The sequence below is a fragment of the Trichomycterus rosablanca genome, chromosome 16 (assembly GCF_030014385.1).
Source record: "Trichomycterus rosablanca isolate fTriRos1 chromosome 16, fTriRos1.hap1, whole genome shotgun sequence".
Taxonomy (NCBI): Eukaryota; Metazoa; Chordata; class Actinopteri; order Siluriformes; family Trichomycteridae; genus Trichomycterus; species Trichomycterus rosablanca.
This window is the reverse complement of record NC_086003.1, coordinates 18,130,790-18,155,241: the sequence shown is the minus strand read 5'-3', so window position 1 is coordinate 18,155,241 and position 24,452 is coordinate 18,130,790. Positions and strand designations below refer to the sequence as shown.

Genomic DNA, 24,452 nt, shown 5'->3' with positions numbered 1-24,452 from the left:
GTTATAGCAATTACTGTACTGTTAATAAGATTAACACTGTACACTAATTGGTAAAAATTATGTGGACATCCGGCCATAAGCTTGGCATTTATTTAGAGACTAGTCCTCCAGCTTGCTCAAATTTGGGGTGCCTGTGGAGACCTTTGCCCATTCAGTTAAAAGTAGGGATGTAACGATTTACCACAAGACAGTTAATAACCGATATAAAAATTCCACGATTCAAATCGATATTCACTTTAAACAGCAGAGGGCACTGGCGCTATACACCTCGCCTGGTTGACGTCACTGGCGCTATACGCCTGTTTGCCAAATTCGGGGTTTTTCAGCCAAATTGGGCTTAATTCAAAATTGTTTTGCATTGTTTGTACCTACCTCAGAAATAAAAGGGCATTCATTATTTTGATAAATAAAAGAGGCACAAATGCAGTATTTTATCTTCTTTTTTAAGAGAAATAATAAAAGGAAATTTGTCTTCAACTTCAGAGAAAAAATCGTATCGTGAACCCAGTAACGTGGAATCACATCGCATCGTGGGTAGAGTGTATCGTTACATCCCTAGTTAACAGAGCTCTTGTGAGGTCAGGCATTGATGTAGAACAAAAAGAATTGGCTTGGAATCAACATTATAATACACTCCAAAAGTGTTCTTTCACACCAAACATGTCAAACCATGTCTTCTTTATGCACAGTGGCAGAGTCTGTGTTTGGACAGAGGGGTTTCAGTAAACAAAATCTGATCCTATTTTATATCCTACCTTTGGTCTTACACCTAGGAAGCCACTGCAGTTTGATGCACCACATTTACACACAGTCATGCCATTGCCCAAGCACTCGAGGTTATAGTTGAATGTTAACTCAGTACCTTTAAAGAAAAAGTAATTGCATTAAATGTAATTAAACCACATCGAAACACTACGATATAATTTAAGTGAAAAGTTGAATATAAAAAAAAAACAGAATTTCAGAATTCCTCAGCATTTAGCACTAGTGCAAAACTGACATGTCAAATCCTTGTACTTTGGTTAGATTTTCTTTATATATATATATATATATATATATATATATATATATATACTGTATATATATATATATATATATATATATATATATATATATATATATATACACAGTGTATCACAAAAGTGAGTACACCCCTCACATTTCTGCAGATATTTAAGTATATCTTTTCTTGGGACAACACTGACAAAATGACACTTTGACACAATGAAAAGTAGTCTGTGTGCAGCTTATATAACAGTGTAAATTTATTCTTCCCTCAAAATAACTCAATATACAGCCATTAATGTCTAAACCACCGGCAACAAAAGTGAGTACACCCCTTATTGAAAGTTCCTGAAGTGTCAATATTTTGTGTGGCCACCATTATTTCCCAGAACTGCCTTAACTCTCCTGGGCATGGAGTTTACCAGAGCTTCACAGGTTGCCACTGGAATGCTTTTCCACTCCTCCATGACGACATCACGGAGCTGGCGGATATTCGAGACTTTGCGCTCCTCCACCTTCCGCTTGAGGATGCCCCAAAGATGTTCTATTGGGTTTAGGTCTGGAGACATGCTTGGCCAGTCCATCACCTTTACCCTCAGCCTCTTCAATAAAGCAGTGGTCGTCTTAGAGGTGTGTTTGGGGTCATTATCATGCTGGAACACTGCCCTGCGACCCAGTTTCCGGAGGGAGGGGATCATGCTCTGCTTCAGTATTTCACAGTACATATTGGAGTTCATGTGTCCCTCAATGAAATGTAACTCCCCAACACCTGCTGCACTCATGCAGCCCCAGACCATGGCATTCCCACCACCATGCTTGACTGTAGGCATGACACACTTATCTTTGTACTTCTCACCTGATTGCTGCCACACATGCTTGAGACCATCTGAACCAAACAAATTAATCTTGGTCTCATCAGACCATAGGACATGGTTCCAGTAATCCATGTCCTTTGTTGACATGTCTTCAGCAAACTGTTTGCGGGCTTTCTTGTGTAGAGACTTCAGAAGAGGCTTCCTTCTGGGGTGACAGCCATGCAGACCAATTTGATGTAGTGTGCGGCGTATGGTCTGAGCACTGACAGGCTGACCCCCCACCTTTTCAATCTCTGCAGCAATGCTGACAGCACTCCTGCGCCTATCTTTCAAAGACAGCAGTTGGATGTGACGCTGAGCATGTGCACTCAGCTTCTTTGGACAACCAACGCGAGGTCTGTTCTGAGTGGATCCTGCTCTTTTAAAACGCTGGATGATCTTGGCCACTGTGCTGCAGCTCAGTTTCAGGGTGTTGGCAATCTTCTTGTAGCCTTGGCCATCTTCATGTAGCGCAACAATTCGTCTTTTAAGATCCTCAGAGAGTTATTTGCAATGAGGTGCCATGTTGGAACTTTCAGTGACCAGTATGAGAGAGTGTGAGAGCTGTACTACTAAATTGAACACACCTGCTCCCTATGCACACCTGAGACCTAGTAACACTAACAAATCACATGACATTTTGGAGGGAAAATGACAAGCAGTGCTCAATTTGGACATTTAGGGGTGTAGTCTCTTAGGGGTGTACTCACTTTTGTTGCCGGTGGTTTAGACATTAATGGCTGTATATTGAGTTATTTTGAGGGAAGAATAAATTTACACTGTTATATAAGCTGCACACAGACTACTTTTCATTGTGTCAAAGTGTCATTTTGTCAGTGTTGTCCCATGAAAAGATATACTTAAATATCTGCAGAAATGTGAGGGGTGTACTCACTTTTGTGATACACTGTATATATTGAGAATGTACTACAACAGTCACCAATTATCAACATTAAAATGTATACATTTCAGGTGTTCAGTGTAAATATCAGATTGCTCATCTTACAAGCAGGAACGTCCACCAGTGAAAAAAGTCCAACCCGGGTGTCCCCATTTACTGTCCATTTCTGGGTCTCACAGTTTGGCTGGCAACTATGATTCATAAATCTGGCCTCATTTCCTTTGGGTCCTGCATCAATAATGCGGTCCTATGACAAAAGTTTGGATGTTTGAGAAAACAAATGCAGGTTTTTTAAAGTGCCAGATATATGAGAAGTTTACAATGACCAAAGATGGATTCATCACCTTGTCCAGCGTTAACATGTAGAAGTTCCCAATGTCATTCTCCTGAGCCTGCTTGATCCGAGACCGGCATTCCTCCTCGTCAATAACCTCACCGACATACTCACTTACAAATGCCCCCTGATGCAAAACAGAAAAAGGCTCTGAAGGGTTAGAATTTGGGACTAAATGTAAAGTAAAAGATCTGGTGGAAGTCTTACTGAACAGCAATAAGTTTGGCTATAAAGTTTGGCATGTAAACAATATAATACTGCCACTGTGATATGTAGCTGCCATTGTCCATTCAAGTTGGGTGTAATGCCCATATATAAACATATAAATATTTTCAACTCCTAATGTGGGTGGCACAGTGGCTCAGTGGGTAGCACTGTCGCCTCACAGCAAGAAGGTCCTGGGTTCGATCCCCAGGTGGGGCGGTCCGGGTCCTTTCTGTGAGGAGTTTGCATGTTCTCCCCGTGTCTGAGTGGGTTTCTTCCCACAGTCCAAAGATATGCAAGTAAGGTGAACTGGAGATACAAAATTGTCCACGACTGTGTTTGATATTAAACTTGAACTAATGAAACTTGTGTAATAAGTAGCTACCGTTTCTGTCATGAATGTAACCAAAGTGTGTAAAACATGACGTTAAAATCCTAATAAATAAATAACTCCTAATGTAAATAATAAGCACAGATAATGGTGATGGTCATTTCATTCTACAAGTAATAGAGTAGTATTTGGTTTGATGAGAAAGAATTTAATTTAATTTATTTTCTTATATTTATTTCTCCCACTTTAGTCATATCCAATTCCCCACTGCTCTTTCACCCTTCGGCAGATTAGTAATATTTACATATACCCATGTACAGTACAATGATCTTTATCCACATATCCCAGCTTCTTTGGAATGGCACCCTTAGAGCCGAGTGGATTAAGGGCCTTGCTCAAGGGCCCAATAGTGTTCGAATTCCAGCTTTGCCATGTAGCCAAACAACTTTTCAGTTTGTAACCCACAGCTCTGTCCACTAGGCTTGACCCACACTAGCTAGAAAACAAGTCACATGTGACTTGTTAATAATTAGTCTAACTTATTCTAATAATTAGTCAAATTTATTCCAGTGTCGTTTAAATTTTGACTTCATTTGAACAAAAAAAGCAAACCAAAGCATACATTTTATCGCTAGAGTGCATACTATTTTATGACTGAAGAAAAAGGCTACTCAATCTGGTTTTAATGAGCTGATTTTGGAAACATCTAAGTCCATGAATAAATGTTACATGTCATGCAATCATTACTAAAGACTACCTTCTTGATGTCATGACAGCAGCGTAGACCCCAGCCCCGTGATAGCGTTCTGAAGATTTCCACCTGTGAGTACTGCCGCTTGGTAAAGCACTGGTTCTGGCAGCCCTCTCCTGCTGGGCAAACCTGAGGATGGCATTCATACAGCAGCATTCGGTTGATGCACTCTGAATCCATGCCACAGGGGTTCTCGTCCGTGGCTTTGCAGTTGCAGCGTGGGATCTCTGACAGGTCAGCCGTGATGATCTGCACCTTACCGATCGGCCGGTTCACCTGTAGGATCGAAATGTGGAACAATGTATGATTTTAGTTTAGCATGTTAAATACACAGTACATGAAAAAACAAATGTATATAAACGCCATTTCATTTTTCATGATTTACCACTGCTTTATCCTGGTGAGGGACAGGACATTTAAATTGATGGCATTTAGACGATGCCTTTATCCAAAGCAACTTACAATTCTAGCTAATTACATTGAAGCAAATGAGGGTTAAGCACCTTGCTCACATGCCATCCCATTAAAATTAGCTTGCATTTATTCTCAGCAGTTTATTTAGGTATAGCCAAATCTGTCCGAATAAATGTCCACTAATGAAGCTTACTACCTTAACATGCTTGTACGGTGGAGGTTTCTTGTCATTTCGCCTGTCCTCCTGAAGCTGACGAAGTTCCTTCTCTGCCTGCAGTTCTCGGAATCTTACAGCAGCTTCATCCAAGGCTGGGCAAGCAGAGACAAAATCTCAGCTCTAGCACCTTCTTTATTATAGGAGAATATAATGACATTAGTGGTCTCTGTTTGTGCACCAATGGGTACTTTTAACCTTCTAAAGTCAAAGCTAATGTCGGTGATAGTAAACAGCAACATTTCTCATGGTAGCCTTCCTGTTGCTATGAACAATTTTTCCATACCCCTCTACACCATAGATGAATAAAATAAAACCACCCCTAACCATCAATGACCAGGTGTATTAGGCTTGGCTGTATTGCTGAAGTTTTCTCTTAATTTTCCTCCCAATCTAATAATTGCTAATTCACCTATTCCAATTCTTTGCCGCTTGTACCACCCCTGCACTGCTTAAGATCCCTGTGATTGTGCTCTAGCCAGAATAGGAGTGACTGGGTTGTGGAGTGTCAGTTTAACACTCATGAGAAGAGCATACTTTGATCATATATTACTTCTATACAGAATATGATAAATCAGGATGAAGCAATTAAAGAATAAAACACAAGTAACTATACTGAATACATTATTTTTGTTTATAAGCTGAAAGGCTTCCCAATACGGCCGATCAAGGGCAAGCAAGGTAAAAGCACAGTTGACAAAATAAACAACAACAATAATGATACTTAAAAGGCTGTATCTCTCTTCTTGGCAAGATTCTATTAAGTGCATTGTGTATAAATATAATATAATTTTGCTTTCGCTGGCTACAGCATATAACATTTAATAATACCTTTCCTGTAAACAGAGTCAACCCCTTTTCCCATTTTTTCTTTGTTGTTGGCATCTCCTTCCATGTATGGAAAAACACGAGCCTGGTAAGTCCAAAGGTAATCATTGGAACCAAAGAAAAGTACCGGAAACTCTCCAACATCATGTCTCATGCGCAGGATGTTTTCTGGAATGTCTTTAGGATTACTAACTTCCGCAGGCCACCACCTGACAGCACAGGGCAGAAAAGAGTATTTTCAGCTACCTTTTTACATTAACATTTCTACATTATTTCTCTTTATTTACTCCATGTGTTACCACAAAGAGTGTAAGGCAAAGTAAAAATCTTTGTTTCAATTTCATGTTGAAATGCATTAGAGTTTGTTTATGTGATGCTGACCTGTATCGACCGACTTTAACCCACACAACCTCCTTGTAGTGTGGCTTCTTCCCAGCTCGACAGTCGTTACAGTACCAGCTGCCCTCGGGCATGTCGATATTTAGGCACTCACGGTGAAATGATGCAGGACAGGACTCACAGCAAAGAAGACTACCACCTGCAATCACAAAAAAAAAAAAAAGAAACTCAAACATTTCTTCTCAGCATTGAATTATATTATTGCCCATGGGTTTGGAATGTGATATCCAACAAGCTCATAGTCTCATGTCCATGGTCTGGCAGCAGTGTGATGTTAAAAATGATGCAAACACAGATCAAGAGCTTTAGTAATTGTTCAGACATTATAATAAGGGAAAAATGTAATACAGGTGACTAGGAACTGGACAGACTGGACTGAGTATGTCAGAAATTGTCCTGCTATTTTATTGCACGACAGTAAACATCCAGTGAGTAGCAGTTCTCCAGGCACAAAATGCTTTGCTGATTAGAGAGGTCAGTGGAAGGTGACCAGATGGGTTTGAGCAAAGCTGTGGTGAGCACAAGTGTATTTGAAAATGCACAACTTGCCACACCTAGAACAGATGGGTGGCAACCGCAAAAGGCTGCATTGGGTTTCACTCCCATCTGCCAAAAACAGGAGGCTAGAGTGGGTACATGCTGCTTCAACTAGACAGTTCAGGCTTGGAAAAATGTCACTTGGTCAAATGAATCTCAATTTTTGTTGCATTAAGTTAATGTCGGGGGCAGAATTTGAATCCATGGACCCAAAGTACAACAGTTCAGGTTGGTGGTGATGGTGTAATGGTGGGGCGAATGTTCTTCTACATCCCAGTATTAACCGAGAAGTATTTAAATGCTGCGGCCTATCGAAGTTTTGTGGCTGACCAAAGTTCAGACACTCAAAAAACCCTGCCTCTGCACACTGCTCATAAAACTGTTCAGACACTATTAGGTTCTAGATCTTCACTCTGAATACCAATGTATGAAATTTAGAAATGTAGAACTCAAAGGGAAATTATTATAAACAGAAGTTGTGACTCTTGAACGTACCTTCAGAGCAAACAAAGCACCAGCTGACGTTCACATGCTCATGGTTGCGACATCCTTTACGTGGAACAAAGTGGTTAGGACAGACAATACTGCTACTGCTCAGTACGACACATCCAGCAGGGATGCAGTAATCAGTAGTGTGATAGGCGACTGGGCATCTAACGCAGTGCGTCAGTCGACCTGCCAAAAAATAAATAAATAAAAGGAAAAGGAGAGATGACCATCCACATCAACTCTCCTCTGATATGCTTGCTGTGTTTTAGTGTGTGTATTATTATTTCATTTTTATCTACTTTTTCCACACTGCTGTACATGTATACGTCTCTTTAAATCTAAGGCTTATTTACTTTATAATACTGAGTAAATGAAGTAAATGACAAAGCTAGTATGATGTACTTACCTTTAGAGATTGATGGGTTGTTTGGGTTGGCGAAGAAGCAAGTGAGACAAGCATGGAGGGAACAGCGGAAACCACGGTTTAGAGGCACTATGAGGGAATGGTTGGCGATGCACTCTCCATGGTAGAACTTTCCACACAAAGAAACCATGCAGCGCCTCATATCATCTCCCAGCTTCTTGCACACAAAGCATTCATGTACACCTAAAAGGCAGGAACACTTGTTTTGGTTACTATGCACCGGAAATGTACTGGGGTGGACAAAATAGCTGCTAAATAGGCCAAATGTACAGCCCACAAAATAACCACTGTAAAATCACAGTCCTCACAAAAAAGCACATGATAAACTTCACAATTCTGGAATTTAAGCCATGTCTGACCAATGGAAACCTTGCAAGGTGGTGTAAGGAGCAAAAAACTTGAACCCCTAACTAACATGGTCAGGATGAGTTTATGATAATACAAAGCCAAATTATGCCTCCCACAACAGAGGGAAAATTGTAATCGTATGAGCAGCCATTTCTTCAAAGTCATCAGTACCAATGGACCAGGTGCACCCTATGGTGCAAACACTATTTGCTGATGAGGTTTCTATATTCCAGGATCATGGTGCTTTTATACATAATGCTAAAATTATATTTAATTAACTGCTTTATTCTGTTCAGGGTCGTGGTGGGTCCAAACGAGTCAGAAAATGTGTCCTGGACAGAGAGCCAATCCATTGCACTCCATCACCCTTCCCCAGACCTAGCCACTTATGTCTGTGTAGACACCTGGCTGGACAATAACATTGCTGGGAATCATACCCGGATTTCAGTGGTGAGCATAATAGACCACTGTGCCACCCAGAAATATTTAATGAACACCAGGATGAAGTCAAGTACATTCCATTGCCTCCCCAATTAACAATTTATAAATTATTTAATAACAATAAAAGCTTTTAGAGCCTGGACTAGATACTGCATGTCCATCTTCTTTAACACTTAAAAGACTTTAAGAAGATTTTCCCCTTGAATAATGGTCCAACATCACACATCTTTTATGACAGCAGTCTATAAGGGATTACAGTTGTTCTGGAGCCAAATGGTTGCTCCTGGATATTATTATAATGTTATTTTTATGACTGATCACTGTTCCACCAATTCAATCAATACACACCTGAAGTGCACTGCTGACACAGAAACTTTCTCGTCGGAGGCTCTGTCAGACCAGCACACTGTAGATGGAAAGCACCACAGCACTGGCCCTCACAGGTAAACAGCTGTCCCTGCTTTTCACACACCTAAAACACACAAGTATTACAATGTCTTCATGATAGTCAACCAAAACATCTTTATACTGAATTACAAAAAGTCAACAGTAACAAGAACTGTATCACTTTCACATTTACTTTACTTATATGACAAGATGCCTTTAAAATAAGCCTCATATATCTGGTTACTCTCAGATACTATACCGCCAAAAGTATGTGGACACCTAATATCACATTCCAAAGCCACATTCCGAGTGTGTCTGTGGGAATGTGTGCCCATTCAGTTAAAGAGCATTGGACCGGTTAATCCTTAATGCTGTGCGAGAAGGCCGGCATTTTAAAACTACGCCTCATGGATAACATCCTTGCTAGACAAGAAGGATGCAGACTAGCAGCTATCTGGCTCTCTTTTCACTTGCATGAAACCATAACCATACACAGAGAAACCTGTTGTACTCATTGAAGCAACAACAAGGTGATACCACATTCAGCGTTTCGCTCTCAGACGTAGGCGCTTCTTGCTTGCTTGTTAAAGATAGTGTGCTATCTGACCAAAACCCTGGTTTGCGTTGCTTGACTTCTAGACCATCTACAAACTAATGTTATACATGTATAAACAAACACCTGAAGATAAGAATTAGAAGGCATTTCCACATACTTTTGGCTACATTGTTTTTTTTACAAATACAAATTAATACTGCCTGTACAATGTTGTTCCAAGTGGCTGTTAGAACAAAGTATAAATAACTTACCCGACATATACTGTCCTTTGTTAAGGCCCCAGCAACTTTATCCCCTGAAAAGTCTTGCCTGTTATTGGGCAAGACTTCTTCAGCAGGTTCATCTTTACCCTCAGACTCATCAACACTTGGCTCTACCGACTGAAATATAAAAAATTTAAATATGAAATGTAAATAAAATCATATAAAATAAAGAGCAATTCAGCATGATGGATTTTCTTAGATACTTTATTACATTTCATATGTCTCAAACATTCATAGAGAGAGACCTGGACTGACCTTAGATTCCTGGCTGTCTTTGCCATCCTTGGTGACCTCTGGGTTAAGCTGGTCATGGGTGGTAGGGGTAGCGTCTGCCTCTTTATCGATGCTTTCTGGCACTGGGGAACTCACTTCAGAAATGAGTGCAGCAGGATGCTTGCTTTTATTTTTTGACTGTCCGATTCCTGCATTCAGCACAAAGAAAAATGTAGAGTGACACAAAAAACAGCTGTCAAACTGGAATTACATTTAACTTATTCAAATACAATTAGTTCATTTGTTAGGGTGGCAAAGCGGTAAAGTACACTAGCCCAAACCACAGAAATCCAGGGCCGCAGGAATTACGCTAGCCCACTACCACAGAAATCCCAATGTCCTGTGCAGAGTCGTGGTGGGTCCAGTTTCCATGAAAGAAATGGGTGCAATGCAATAACACACCCCAGGATAGGATGCAATCCTGAGCCTAAGGGACACTACAGAAAAAACATTGGTACTGTCTATAAAACATGTACATTAATTTCAAATATGTACAAAAGGACTAACCTGAATTAGTGGCATGTCCAGATGAACTGTTTTTCTGAGTCTTCACCTATAAAAGGTTCTAATATTAATTCATTAATCTGCCAAGTCACAGCTGTTCACTTATGATACACCAGAAATAACATAAATGTAGTACATCATTACATTTTGTTCACAAATAAATAATTCTGTACCTTCTTTTTTGGTATTGGAATCGACTCAGCTTCTATTGAACTCTCTAGAATTTTCTTGGTCGGCTTCCTTTGTCTCTTCGTGCTTAAACAGATGTCATCGCCTGAAAAACACATATTTACAAACATTTAAACAAACGAATTACCTGTCTTGTCTGGCAAAACAAAGCATTTATGCAATTATATTCATATGCATTTATATATTTAATAAACAAATAACTAAACAAATGTGATCAATTCTTTTTAGTAGTTCAAGTATTTGGAGACACTCCAGACTACGGAGTATGGGTGTTTCAGCCATACTATCAACCTGGCCATGCGAGCCAGGCATGACGGAGGGAGGTCGAGGTGCCTGCGAGAGTGGTCGATGAATTATAAGGGACAGAGCTTGACTCTATGAGTGGGGACAGTGGTAGCCTATTGGGTAGAGCTTTAGGCTATCAATTGAAAGGCTGAGAGTTCGAATCCCAGCTCTGCCATGCAGCCACTGTTGAGACTTTGAGCAAGGCCCTTAACCCTCTCTGCTTTAGGGGCGGCATACAATGGCTGATCCTGCGTTCTGACCCTAGTTTCCAAATAAGCTGGGATACGTGAAGAAAGAATTACGTTGTACTGTACATCTGTATATGTATATATGACAAATAAAGGCATTCTTCTTCTCTACATGGCAGAGTCCTCACTGGTACAGGACAGAGCTCTCTAAGAGAGTCTGTTGCTGGCAGGTGAAATAAAGAGTGACAGCCTCTGATATTCTGCAAAGACTTTGGACTGTGTCCTTGGACATTTAGTCACAATAGCTTTTGTGAGCTTAGTCACTGATGTTGAACGAAAAGGCCTGACCTGGAACTAATTTATTGTTTAGGGTGGGTGTGCCCTCTCTTTTCCAATTCCCCCTTCCATGCCCCCACTCCAAAAAAAATTGCATGTTGTTTGTGTCCTAATTCTTGTTGTTTAATGGTTCAATCAGTGACCTCACAATTTGAGTGAATGGGCACAAGCCTTGCCAGAAAAGTAAAGGCTGCTGCATCTGTGATTGTGTGTGTGGGTGCAACTCCATATTAATGCCCATTATTTTGAAATAGGATGTGTTCAAGTGGATCCTCCAGGCAATTCAATTCCATCCCACCTCCCCATAACATGCAGCTGGTGGTTTTCTGCTTTAAATTCCCCAGAGGTTTGTAGAAGTGGGTGAATTTAAGAGTGTGTGATGCCCTGTGATGGCCAGACATCCCGTCCAGGATGTATTCCTGCCTCAAAATTAGTGTTTCTGGTTAGTGTCAGACCCACCGTGACCCCAACCAAGATAAAGTGTGAAAATAAAAGGACAAACTACTTACTAGTGGCTGAACAATTATCGAGAAGCTGTTCCTCAATGCATTTTTCTGCACAAAAGGAGGTTTCTGATTCTGGAGGTGGAATAGGTGTGTCTGCAGCCATGGCCGGACTCTCTTCACATGGAGGATTCTCTACCGGGGGTGGACTTTTAGACCTTTCTTCAGGAGGAGGATTCTGGATTTCAGGTATGGAGTTTTGAACGCTTGGTACTGTTTCTTGATGTTGCTGTATCTCTGGGGACCTATCAGTGCTATTCTCAATGTCGTGTGTTATAGTCTGGCAAAAGCAATCAAGAAAGCACATGTTAAAATCTCCACATTCCACTCCACAGAGAAAATACCCACCCGTGTGTAGAATTACCTTCTGTGAGGATTCAGGCTTCTTTTTTGCTTTCTTCTTAGTGGCAGCAAATATCTGATCGTATTCCTCTGTCCACTCTATGAGTCTTTTGCTCGGCTTTCGGATACGTTTGCCCTCTGCCACATATAAGAACGCAACATAAGAATCATTGTAAACAAACACGACTATATGAGGGTAATTTTACCATCTACCAAGACGTACTCCGACCCTATTCAGACAGGCTTAGTTTTACACTGGAGCATGTAAAAAACATTTTCAGATGTTACTCTGACTTAAGTTTCATCTAAAATGCACAAAACAGCTGGAATATTTTCACCCGAGGGCTCAGAATAAGAATATTTCCCAAATCAAAAAAACAAAGCTTTTTATCTGCATATTACCTACTGTTTTGATGTTTCTGAGATTGAGGTTTGTATTGAGGTTTTTGATTAAGGTTTTTATAGTTCTTACAATTTAGACAGTTCGTCTTTGTTTGAAATGGTTAATGTACTCATAACAGATGCACATAAGAAATACGAGCGTTCTTCAAAAAGTTTTAGCACTTTTAAAAACTCGATTTATTAAGAATTTTAAAAACAAATGACATCACATTTCTACATAGTCACCTTCCTTTGCGATGAATTTTTCCCAGTGTGGTAGCATTTTAATGGCATCAGCAAAAAATGTTTTTGGTTGAGAGTGTAGCCACTGATGCATCGCTGCTTTCACATCATCACATGAAAATCTTCTTCCCCTTAAAGCTTCTTTGAGTGTCCAAAAAGGTGAAAATCAGATGGCGCTAAATCCGGACTATAAGCTCTCTCCCAGTCTCTCAGACACGACCAATTACTACTCCACTCACCCTCACCGCTTCCAACAAATATATAAAAGTGTAGAAACTTTTTGAAGATCCCTCGTACTATTTTCATTTTGACAACTGAATAACATCATTTCAAAACAGAGAACACTTGGCAGGATGTCAGCATGGGCCAGACGAATACCTGCACTGGGTTAAAAGTTTGGTTCGGGGGTGGGGGGTAATTGGTGGCACCATGGCAATGTGTATAAAGTAGGATTTTAAATATTTGACAAATGCATCAATAACAATGCAACTATGTTATTGAGCTTTAATAAATAAACAGCTACGTTTTAACAAGACAACTAACAAATGCATTTATGGTCAGATCATCTTTTTATTTTCAATTCAGCGTTTAGCCCTAAACAATAACAAAAAACAATAAAATAGGTCATTATATAATAATGTGGTGCTATCATGGCTATAACAATAACCTCTATCTTAGTATGCACACTTGAAAATTTTCTCGCTCTTTCAGAATCAGGCCTTTTAACAAAACAGACGTGCAGTCCATTAATCCGCAGCTGTTGTGATGCTTCGTGATGTGAAATGCAAAAACTCCCTCTGCAGCAGTAACAACATCTTCTGTGTTACCCGGTTTTTACCTGACGAACTCTTTCCTTCAGCTGCATTTTTGTGTTTTGCTGAACTGGTACCTTTATTTAACACTTTGCAGGACATGCATTCTGCTTCCCAAGGATCCCAACCAAGACAAAAGCACGAATGTTTTCTGTAATTAGCCTGTGAATTTTAATTTGTGCTTGGGCATTTTTAAAGAGAAGTGCGAGAAGGCTGGACCTAAAGAGAAAGGTGAAATCAGTGCACAAAAAGAATAGTGCACACTAGGGCTGTCGCGCTAACCGCAATTTTGAAATATCGCGGTATAGACCAGCCAACCGCAGGGCATGCCAAGCAACCGCAACACCGCGATATTCACGTTTTTTCTTTCTTTCTTCTCTTTTTTTTTATTGTTGCAGGGTCCATCTTGTTTTATACGCTTACATTCGTGCGTAATAAATGTTAAATAAATTCATAATGAAAATTAGCTAAGAGCGACATTTTCCCGCAACCTGTTCTCATGCGTTGCTGCTGAGTGTCAGGCTTTGTGTTTTAAAATGTAAACAATCGCAACAGGAATTATAGGCAAGTTTATTAATGATTAAATTGAGTTCACACTCAATAATATACATGTAATTTAGACGACATTTAAACAGCCTTGGCGAACTAAAACACTTAATTGACAGTTAATATGGCATTGCAGCCTGCAGATTCTCTCTTGTTGGCTTGCTGGAATTATTTAAATGCATTTTTTTGTTGAATAAAAATTTATTGAAACGAATAATAACTTGAAATGTAGTATATATTGTTATATTAATTATACCTACTAAATAGATGGTTAATAGTGGCGCGATAACCAGGCTAGACTTTCTCTGATCTCTAAAGTCGCATGCAGGTACAGTACATCTACAGTGTATTAATGCAACGAGCACCATCAGAGAGAGTTTTAGTACCGAGGGGAACATCACTACCCCACTCAGATCCTCTCTAAAACACATCAGGTGAACATGTTGGTTCGTCTAGCGCGCATGATAACGCAGGTTTAAACTCTTACAGACTTTATTCTTTATTCTATTTTTTTACCATATTTTGATTAGATGTGCATTTAAAATATTTAGCCTAAACACTTTTTTTTTGTTTCACAGTGTATATCTAGCCTAAGCTAGAAGCTTATTTAAACCTTTTTTTTTATAGAGAAAAGACGCGCATCCCTGCTCTGTTCTGTATTTAACAATAAACACGCATTTCATTGGTCTTAAAGCTGTCCCATCTTTGTCATTATAAAGCAATAATATACCGAATCATAGCCTAACAATAAAGCTTGTTTATATAGCTCTAAAATCCAGATAAATTAAGTAATTAAAAAAAATTTTAAAAAATGGCGATATAACCGCATACCGCGATATTGAGACAGGCTGAACACCGCAAGGGGAAATTCTGTCACCGCGACAGCCCTAGTGCAGACAGACTAAAAAAGCTGAATCCCAAACAATTTTGATGATTTAGATGCATTTTTTTTTGGTCCAATGTCTGGGAAAAAGAGGACGTATGGTCACCCTACTTAACAATGCTTTTATATCAATACCAAAATGTTTAAGACACCTGTTCTTATAAAATTATACTACATGCATCCTCTGTAAAAATCTAATCCAATCTGAATAGGGCTCACTAGTGTACCTAATCACATTGTCATTGCTGCTTACCTTTGGGGGAGCTAGAATCTTCGCAAGCACCGTTTGCTGTGTTTGTGACTATCTCCGTCCCCGGTGCCAATGAAACTGTCTCTTCTGTCCCAGGTGTTAAAAGACTTTTCTGTTTTAAAGGTGGGATCTGTGACTGTTCCAACTGACTTGTGACTTCTGTATGTAGCAGCTTTCCACCGTCTTGGTCAAACCTTTGCCAGCGCTTTTTAGGTACACTGCCCAGAAATTTGCTTTCCTGGACCTCTTGGAGATGGCTCAAGTTAGATAGAGACGTTGACTGCTCACAAGGCAAGAGAATATTATTATCTTTGTTCTTGATTACAGGTTGATTTTTTTTGCTAGGTTTTTTACCACATTTTGGCTCTATACAGCTTTTGGTTGCTTCTTCATGGAAGATCTTAATGTCCTTGTTTGGAACTTTTTTTGTGTTCTGCTGTTTTTGTTTAGATTTAAAGCTTGTTTTGACCTGTCCACACTTTTTAAATACTAGTGATGATGAGTGTTTATTTTCATCTTTAACATTGACAAACTCAATCTTTTTTTTTTTCAAAGGCAGGGATGGCTCATCTTTAATGAGCATCTTTGAGGGTAAAGGCTCCACTATCAAGGGTCGACCAGCTTTTTCTCTGCTGTCGTGTATATCCTTTAACATCATCAAGTAAGTGCTAAATCTATAGTTTGCATCTGGTCGAAATGTCATAGACTTTCCATCCATTTTCCCTTCCAAAGACTTGAACGTTATTTCTTTCATGTCTTCAAACTCTGTCAGATTGATCTGACACTGAGGAGCAGCGGAATGACCTGATTCATCTGTGACATGATTTTCTTGCTTACATTCTGATCTATCATGATTAACACTTTCAGAAGTTTTTAAACATGCTTCCTCTGATCTGACAGCATCTTTATCATTTGTCAATGCAGGCAGCTCTGAAGAAATTGTAGGAATTTCACTCGCTTCTACATCCTTAGGGCTTGCATCTGCTGGCTTTCTCGCTGAAGTCCTTACTTTGGCTTTTTTCTTTTCAGCAGATCTAGTGACACGTATGTCAGGTATGTGCTGTGTTTGCTCCTGATTTTGGCTAGATGGTAGCTGGAGCTGAGCCTCTTCCAATGCTCTCAAAGCTCTAGTCATCAACCGACTACTGGCTGGAAGACATGCCGCTCCTCTGTCAAGAGTTTTCTTGGGTTCAGACTGATCTTCAAGACTTGGTGTGGTGGTGGATAGGTGTTCTGGTACTTGATTGTCTTTTAGTTTCGTACTCACTGTGTCTTGCATTTTAATTTTACAAGATACCTTACCAAAAGAGCAATTAACTGATTTCATTCCTGCCCGACTTATTACCCCGTTGGCTTGACATTTCCCTGATTTGCTAAACCATAGGCCACCATGAACATCTGTGTTTTTCTTGACTTCTTTATCATTCGGACTTGTGGTTTGTTTTGCAGGGTGATCAGCTGTAAAATTCTCTGCAGGCTGGTCACAGCCTTTGGAACATCGGCGGATCTGCGGCACAGAGTCGATGTCGGAATAGGGACTGTCCATTGGATCTTTGGGCTTTGCATTTTCCCCAAAAAATGTCTTACATTTTGTAAAAAGCGAGGATGATGACTTTCGTGGCTTCTTTTTGGATTTAGATTTATCCACAGTCTTCGGACCTTTATGTGAAATCTTTCCATTGACTTGATGCCCACCTTCAGAGGTTCTTAGAGGCAATGAAATAATAGATGACTCTTCTTCTTGTGTGTTTGTGATTTCATCAGCTGAGCTCTCTTCCGTAATTTCAGATGTCAATGGGCTTTTACTGGGCTTCCCTAGGAAAAGTGCCTCTGCTTTAGCCACACTAGAATTCCAGGACCTCAGAAATCGCTTGGGTACCTAGAAGAGAGGTAAACAAAGTACCTCATCAAGTACAACATCATGTGTTGCAGAAAATCAGATTTTAGCAATAATTTGATGACCAAAGTTAAAACCTGAGTACTAAAGTACAGTGCTTCGGGAATCTGATTATGGCAAACGCCATGGCAATATCAGATTTACAGTTTATTCCTCTGAGCGGTAGCATCATCTCTTTTCAATAAATATTACCTGAATCTTAGGTATTTCATTAATAACATAGAGCATAAAATATTCTGTAATTTTTCCTATTATAGAAAGCCTGCAAATTTACTCTTCTACTATAACACAAAATACAGTCAAGCTTCAACAATGCAATGATTTTTGCCTCGAGTAAGCGAGTAGTTTGTGTGAACATATAGCTTCCTAGCTGCTCCATGTTTCAATAAATAGAGCATGCAACTTAACTAATGAGAAGTGAAGGACATGCAATTTCACAGCTTTACTGGCAGATCAATAAAGTACAGTGGTACCTTGTAACTCCACGTCCCCTGAACTCGAAATCTTTGAAACTTGATGCCCTTCGTCGAGAAGTTTGTACCCTTGAACTCGACGTGTGTGCGACTGCTGTATTATTCAGCACTTGGCTTGAGCAGTGTGGTTTCCCATACATCCTTATGGGAAAAAATACCGTGAAACTCAACGCCTTTAAACTCAGCACCACTCCCAAAACCAATTGACGTCGAGTTTCAAGGTACCACTGTAACATGATTGACGCCATCTGCTGGCAAAGCTGTATAATAGCATGTTCATCACAATCCTGAATTTGGTTTTTTACTAACACTCTCCTTCTGCCTAACTCTGTGGTAAAAGCTTAAGTCTCTGAATAATTCCCTAATGGCACAAGCATGAAACCACAAACACTCATATAATTATTACAAATGTGTTACGGTTAATCAAACATATGTATTTTTCTGACTTACACCTCTCTTGGGGCCAGGGAGACTGTGAAACTGATGTCCACCCACAAACATATTGGTGGCTTTCTCAGAGACCCATGCCAGTTCCTCAGGTTCTCCAAAAGTCTTGATGTAATAATGACGGCAGAGTTTATCGCTTATCTCTAAAAATAAACACAGCCCAGAAGAAATCAAATGAATGATCAGCCTTTTTGATACACAGAAAGTCACCTGATAAAAAAACAATCATTAGACACAGTGGTCCTACAAGATCAGGTGCATCCTGTGGTGAGCACACTCCACATAATAATAACTCCACACATACTGTGCAGACTATTTTGGTATAGTTTGGTAAACTACCTTCCACAGTCTTCAACAGACCTTAAATCTAACCCGGACCATAACTTGTCCCTCAAAGAAATAGAAGATTTTAATTTGGTAGAATGCTCTAACATCCAAAGACAAACCATTTTAACTTTGTATTAATGTTATGTATTTTCATTTCCATATAATAGAGGAAGAGGCCATCAGCAACAAAATGGGTGGATTCGGTAAGAAAAACCATGAACGAGCCATTAAGAAGCCTAAACAGCCAAACAGAAGACAAGATGTTCTGGAGAAATACTATCCGTATGGTCGCCAGGAGTCAAAATCCATACTTAATAAAAATAATGATGTATTTTCATGTGTGCCACTGGAATATAAAGGTTAACTGTTAAAGACATTAACATACCTTGTATTTTGTGATATGTTTCCAACAAAGAATTGACAGTCACCCGACATGGCCACCATGGCCTGCGGTTGAACTTGGCCCATATTACTTCACCTTCTAGGTACTTCACTGGTGGAAGAACCCTTGACTTTGGGTTGGTTTTCTGTTAAAAACACATCATCAAGACATCAATTTTCTAAATCAATGTGGCAAAAGACATGTAAACATAGTGACATTAAACAAAACCTGTCACCTTCCTGATTTCTACTATTTCACATGTTAATTCTAATTGTTTTAGATCTTTAAACCTAATCTGATATGACAAGGACAACTGAGTAAACACAAACTAGTGAAGTGAAGAAGCAACTGTTCTCTCTTTCCAAGTAGGTCTCCCACCTCATTGCAGAGTCCACTCGTTTACATTCTTCTACTTCTTGCAGTCTGAAGCATCTTTGGGGATGATGTTCACTAGCCTCAAGTCTTCAGTGATCTGATCCATCCATCTGTTCTCTAATCTTCCTTTGTTCTTAAAGCTTCTTGACAACACAGCCAACCTTCCGCAACAGAATAAGTACTCCAACCTGCTTGTTGCAATGCCTGTCATTTGGAGTCCCTGCACTGAATGCCAAAGTTTGGAGCCTTGTTTCCAGCAAGCACTGTGTGGAGGTGGGGGTGGGATTTTGCCTGGTCTGGGTTACTTATAGTTACTTATTCAACCCACCAAACTGAATAGACTATGTATGTCTATTAGGCTAGACAGACCCAGACTTTATTACTCTTAGCCATTTTGGCCCAAATGGAGAAAACTTTAAACATGACTCCACCCAAAAGTGGCCACTCCAGGAGAAACCCCTTCAAGGGAAGATCACTGACTTTTCCAGGAAACCAGCATTCATAAGAGACTGGGAAACGATAGTTGCATGGCAAAAAACACTGTAACCAGGAACAACATGAAGCCATGCTTACATTTACCAATAAACACCTTGATGCTTTTAAGCCTTTTGCAACAATGTTTGTGGTATAATGAGTCGAGAGATAATAAGGGAAAGAAATGCTTTTTCACAGCCCTATTTGTCCTACAACATAATAAAAAATTGAAAACGTGTTGGGGTTACCTTGCTACGAACACACTTGAGAGGGGCTGCATTGCAGTGGTCATCTGGCTCTACCTTAAAGTTTTCCATTTTCTCTTCTAATTTACAGGCCTTTCCTCTTTTGGGTAGACAGTTCTCAATCTTAAGACTTAACTTCGAATTTGTAGATGTAGTATTGTCATTTTTTGGGCTGTTACGAGGCCTTTCCAGTGAAGACCTTGTGTCTGTACTCTCGTCTTCCTCCTCCTCAAACAAAATGGACTCGAAGTGTAACCCATTTGCAAACGGACTGGATGAATCTAGGCTGAAAGCTGGACTGGGAGGGGACATGCAGGTGTTATCATCAGTTCTAATGTCAGGCAAAGCTCTGTCCATTGTTTTTTGTGATTTCCAGGAAAATGTAAGAACAAAAAATGGCAACCAGGTGGCTGCCAGAGTCAACTCATTTCTGTAGCTCTTCTGTTGGTTTTCAGTACTTTTTAAGGGACTGTAGATTAAAAAGTGGGCCTTGGTTTGGTGCTTTCAATGGAAGAAGCCAGTTGCCTTGACCTATACAGGTGAGGTTTTCCATGTGATAAGATGAGAGGTCTTATGGACTGTACATGTAAGAAGCTTCAACTGCTGCCAAAGCACCTGGGACAAAATACACAGTCAGGCATACTCATAAACACAATATTTACCAATCTTATGTAAACACTTGACCATACGATGACATGAACATCTGATTCCAAATCAATGGATGTTAAAACGGAATTATAACCCCATTACTCTTCAGGAAAGGCTAGGGCTTAAGGTCAAAGCTCTGTGCAGGCCACTGGAGTCCCACCACCAGAAACAGAAGTTGTGTTTTCCTTTACAAAACAGCAGTGTTTTGGAGAGCAGTGGTGCCCTTTTATTAAAACCATTTTTGTTTCATATTTTTCTTTTAGGCGACACAAAAAACAGACACGTATATCTAAATCTCTCACTGAATAACCTTGTTTTAAACATATGAAACAGTAATTAATATTTTTGGTCTTATAACAGTTTTATTTGAGCATTATAGAATAACAAAAGATCCACTTTTACATAGGACTACTGTTCGTTTACTTTCTGCCGTTAGACTTGGATTCTTTTTCTCCTTCTTTAGCATTTCATGTTGTGTTTATGGTGCAGTCTTGGCAGAACACCCACCTGCTTGCAAGACTTCTAAGACTTCATCGTTTGTAAACAAACTGTCTTTTTGTGGATTAATGCATGCCTTGGTTTTTAAAACATGGTAGTCTCCAACTTTGTGCAACTTAACAATTTGTTCTGATTGGCGCATCATTTACATAAACAGCTTTTTCTCAAGAGTAATCAGACCCATGTCTAAGAACTTTCGGATGCAGATTTAAACAAGGTCAAGTATCACTTACTCGACCGACCTTTACAATTATTGTATTCATGCAGCTAAGCCATTGATGATGCAAAGAGAAAAGTCACTAGCATGTATGTATGCATATGTACTTCATGTATATGTGCACACTAAGTTATGGAAACATTGCTTTGTACATATCACAATACATCAATTTTCTTTTTATGCTTTATCTGACTACACTTCTTTGCTTTTCCTTTTCTCAATCATTGAACAAATCAAGGCAAAAAACACCTCTGGGTGGGTCTGTTTTTTTTTTTTTTTAAAGGTCAGGGCACCTCTAACAACCCACACCAGTCTCTTACAACCTGACAGAGGTTTACACGATTTCCAGTCTGGACTGTGAAAAATTAATCAATGTGTTGGGTAAAGAAACTGAAAGTAAAATTGATTGTTACAACTGTAGGCTGAATACAAGTAATGCCAAAGTCAATGTAATTCCGACTCATCCCCCACATTTTCTTGCAAATTGTAGACTAGATAATGAACAAGATGTGGAAGGATGGGTTTCAACATCACAGAAACGCCTGGGCTGTAGTGTTATTCACCAACAGCCATCGGCATACAGACGGATCTATAAAAGTCAAGTCCTAATCTACCATACCTGTCAGGCGCACATATATGACAAGAGTATGCTGACGCTGAAAAGCGAGTGCAGCTCCCACACTTGCATCTTTCTAAGGAAGTTAATAAAGATGTGGTTAAGATATCACATCACATCTGGCTGTAATACACGTTTAGCCTGTACTGTTCTTCTCAGACATCAGCAGGCTACTGTAGCCCACAAGTCCTCACACATACACACACAACCCTACACACTGAGCCTTACCTTGATCAACCTGTGGTCAATTCCGTTATAACAGTGAAAAAAACATGTGGTTACAAAACGCGAGTGGAATCTTACCATTCACGCGTCGGTCGTGGTGTTGGTCACCAAGAAGGTCGCACTTTTGGATTCGAAATGGCCTTTTTTTCCAATTTATGAGAGCGCCTGTGCAAATCCCAGCAGCAGCAGAAGCAGGACTAGGCCGAGAAACCTGAGCATATTTTTGACAGTGAGGCTAGCGCCCATTTCTACAAGCTGCAAAACGAAAACAGAAAAAGCCAGACGTCTAATACACGGACAAACCGGTTCAATTCGTGCTGTTTTACTGACACGGTGCTTGGCGCCAAGCTTGTACTTTTCCCCCCTATTGGAACGGTGATGGTTGCGAGTCGACCTGCCCCGGTTGTGTCTCCAGCCCCTGCCTGTGTGTATGAGTGTGTATGTGAACAGCCAATCCGTCGCGGCTCTGTACTGCGCTGCATAGCCTGAGCTCCACTTCTCAATATCCATTAAAACACATTGTATCCGGCTAGCATTTCATACCAGCCATTCGCTTAAACTGTACTTCACTATAAAATTTACATTTTATATTAAAATAATTAGTAAACTCACGTTATAAGTTTATACCCTGTTCACCCAACGTATTTTTAAACATATAATACATTTTATGAACGAAGACTCAAAGCGATAACGAATTCATTTAACAACATATTTATTCGTTATTGCTTTGTTTACACCGGTCCTGTGAGGGCGCTTCAAAATGGAGTCTGTCAATGAAACAGGCCACCAAGTGTTAAAATCTCTAATAGCAGTCAGGTAGCAGTGAACATACTCGAGAAATGCTCATTCTGCTCATTATAAGTCTTTTTAAAGTCAAAATACAAAATGTTACCAATATATTCAGAACTGACATAAACAGCACAAAGCAGCACTAGCTGGTTTCTGGTGACCAGTTTAAACTGGGCTGGTTAATGCTAAGTTACCTGGTGAGCATGGTCCAAAACCATTTGGTCCTAAAACTATAACAGTTTATTAACTGAGGCCAGACAAGGACAGACAAGCAAATGTTAGCCAGCACTTAAGTTGTTCACTTTTTAATGCTGGTTTCTACTGGTTAGTTGTAGCAGTTGTAGCCTAGCAGTTAAGGTACTGGACTTAGGGTGGCCAGCCGTCCGGCTTTAGGTCGGACAGTCCGGTTTTTCAGCTGCCAGTCCTCCACCCATGCAACGCTAGGACGGACACTTAAAAATCCTCCTTTTGGAATGAACTGGTTACATTTTTGATCGATATTATCTGTCATTGTCTCAGGTACATGTCAAAACAAATGCTCACCCACCGCTGGCCAATCGCAGAAGGTGATTGGGTGGTTGAATTTCGCCCACCCGCTCGCTCTGTTCTGCATACACCTCTACTTGAGTCAATTAGTAAACTTTTGGAGGCGGCGAGGAACAGACTTAAATATCAAAAGTAGACACAACATGGTGAGTAAAACAGTAATTTGTTATAGAATTCTTGCTTAAATTGGTCAAAAACTCTGTTATATGGGATATGGTTTTATTCTGTGTGTTGCAGTATCATGTCCCCCTGTTCCTGGTATGACGTCCTCCTTTTGGGGTGTAATGTCCTCCTTTTTGTGACTATGAATGTGGCCACCCTAACTGGACTAGTAATCAAAAGGTCGCTAGTTTAAGCCCCACCACTGCCAGGTTGCTGCTGTTGGGCCCTTGAGCAAGGCCCTTAACCCTCAATTGCTTAGACTGTATACTGTCACAGTACTGTAAGTCGCTTTGGATAAAGGCGTCTGCTTAATGCCGAAAATGTAAATGGTTAGTCACCCATATTAGTTGCTTTGAACAGTTTATACTACTTTGACTGGTTAGTGAATATCATTTGTTGTGTTTTAAAAAGGATTATGCTGGTTTTTGCTTGGCAGCAACCGGTATTTACTGTGTTTTGACCAAGTTTTTTGCTGGTCGCTACCAGCATTTTGATTTTTGATAGCATTAAGCTGTTTAACCAACATTTCCCAGTTTAAACCAGCAATAAACCAGCATTTGGCAGTAAAGCTAGCTTTTTGCTGTTTTATCTCCAGCAGGTACACAACACGAGATGATCTAGGCCACAGTCGTAGCAGTTGTATCATGGCTTAAACATGTATGTTCAAAACCAGTGCACACTGTTGTAGCCTGTTCAGAATACAGGCATTTATAAAT

At 39.9% G+C, this 24,452-nt stretch overlaps 1 protein-coding gene across 1 annotated transcript in view; it reads right to left on the bottom strand.

Moving 5' to 3' along the window:
* The window catches only part of nsd1b (nuclear receptor binding SET domain protein 1b), a 29,070-nt gene extending 6,437 nt beyond the window's left edge, over nt 1-22,633 (bottom strand). Inside the window, exons 1-22 of the mRNA XM_063012128.1 lie at nt 22,318-22,633; nt 20,039-20,650; nt 18,945-19,086; nt 18,236-18,375; nt 15,939-17,294; nt 15,419-15,872; nt 12,323-12,438; nt 11,965-12,238; nt 10,631-10,731; nt 10,461-10,506; nt 9,936-10,102; nt 9,669-9,797; nt 8,823-8,946; nt 7,668-7,868; nt 7,268-7,447; nt 6,218-6,374; nt 5,840-6,045; nt 4,991-5,103; nt 4,387-4,656; nt 3,105-3,221; nt 2,866-3,007; nt 756-862 (exon numbers count right to left, since the gene is read on the bottom strand). Of these exons, the coding sequence (XP_062868198.1) occupies nt 756-862; nt 2,866-3,007; nt 3,105-3,221; nt 4,387-4,656; nt 4,991-5,103; nt 5,840-6,045; nt 6,218-6,374; nt 7,268-7,447; nt 7,668-7,868; nt 8,823-8,946; nt 9,669-9,797; nt 9,936-10,102; nt 10,461-10,506; nt 10,631-10,731; nt 11,965-12,238; nt 12,323-12,438; nt 15,419-15,872; nt 15,939-17,294; nt 18,236-18,375; nt 18,945-19,086; nt 20,039-20,392 (4,896 nt within the window). The 5' untranslated portion in view covers nt 20,393-20,650; nt 22,318-22,633. The remainder of the gene's footprint in view (nt 1-755; nt 863-2,865; nt 3,008-3,104; nt 3,222-4,386; nt 4,657-4,990; nt 5,104-5,839; nt 6,046-6,217; nt 6,375-7,267; nt 7,448-7,667; nt 7,869-8,822; nt 8,947-9,668; nt 9,798-9,935; nt 10,103-10,460; nt 10,507-10,630; nt 10,732-11,964; nt 12,239-12,322; nt 12,439-15,418; nt 15,873-15,938; nt 17,295-18,235; nt 18,376-18,944; nt 19,087-20,038; nt 20,651-22,317) is intronic.
* Nucleotides 22,634-24,452: the final 1,819 nt, after the last annotated feature.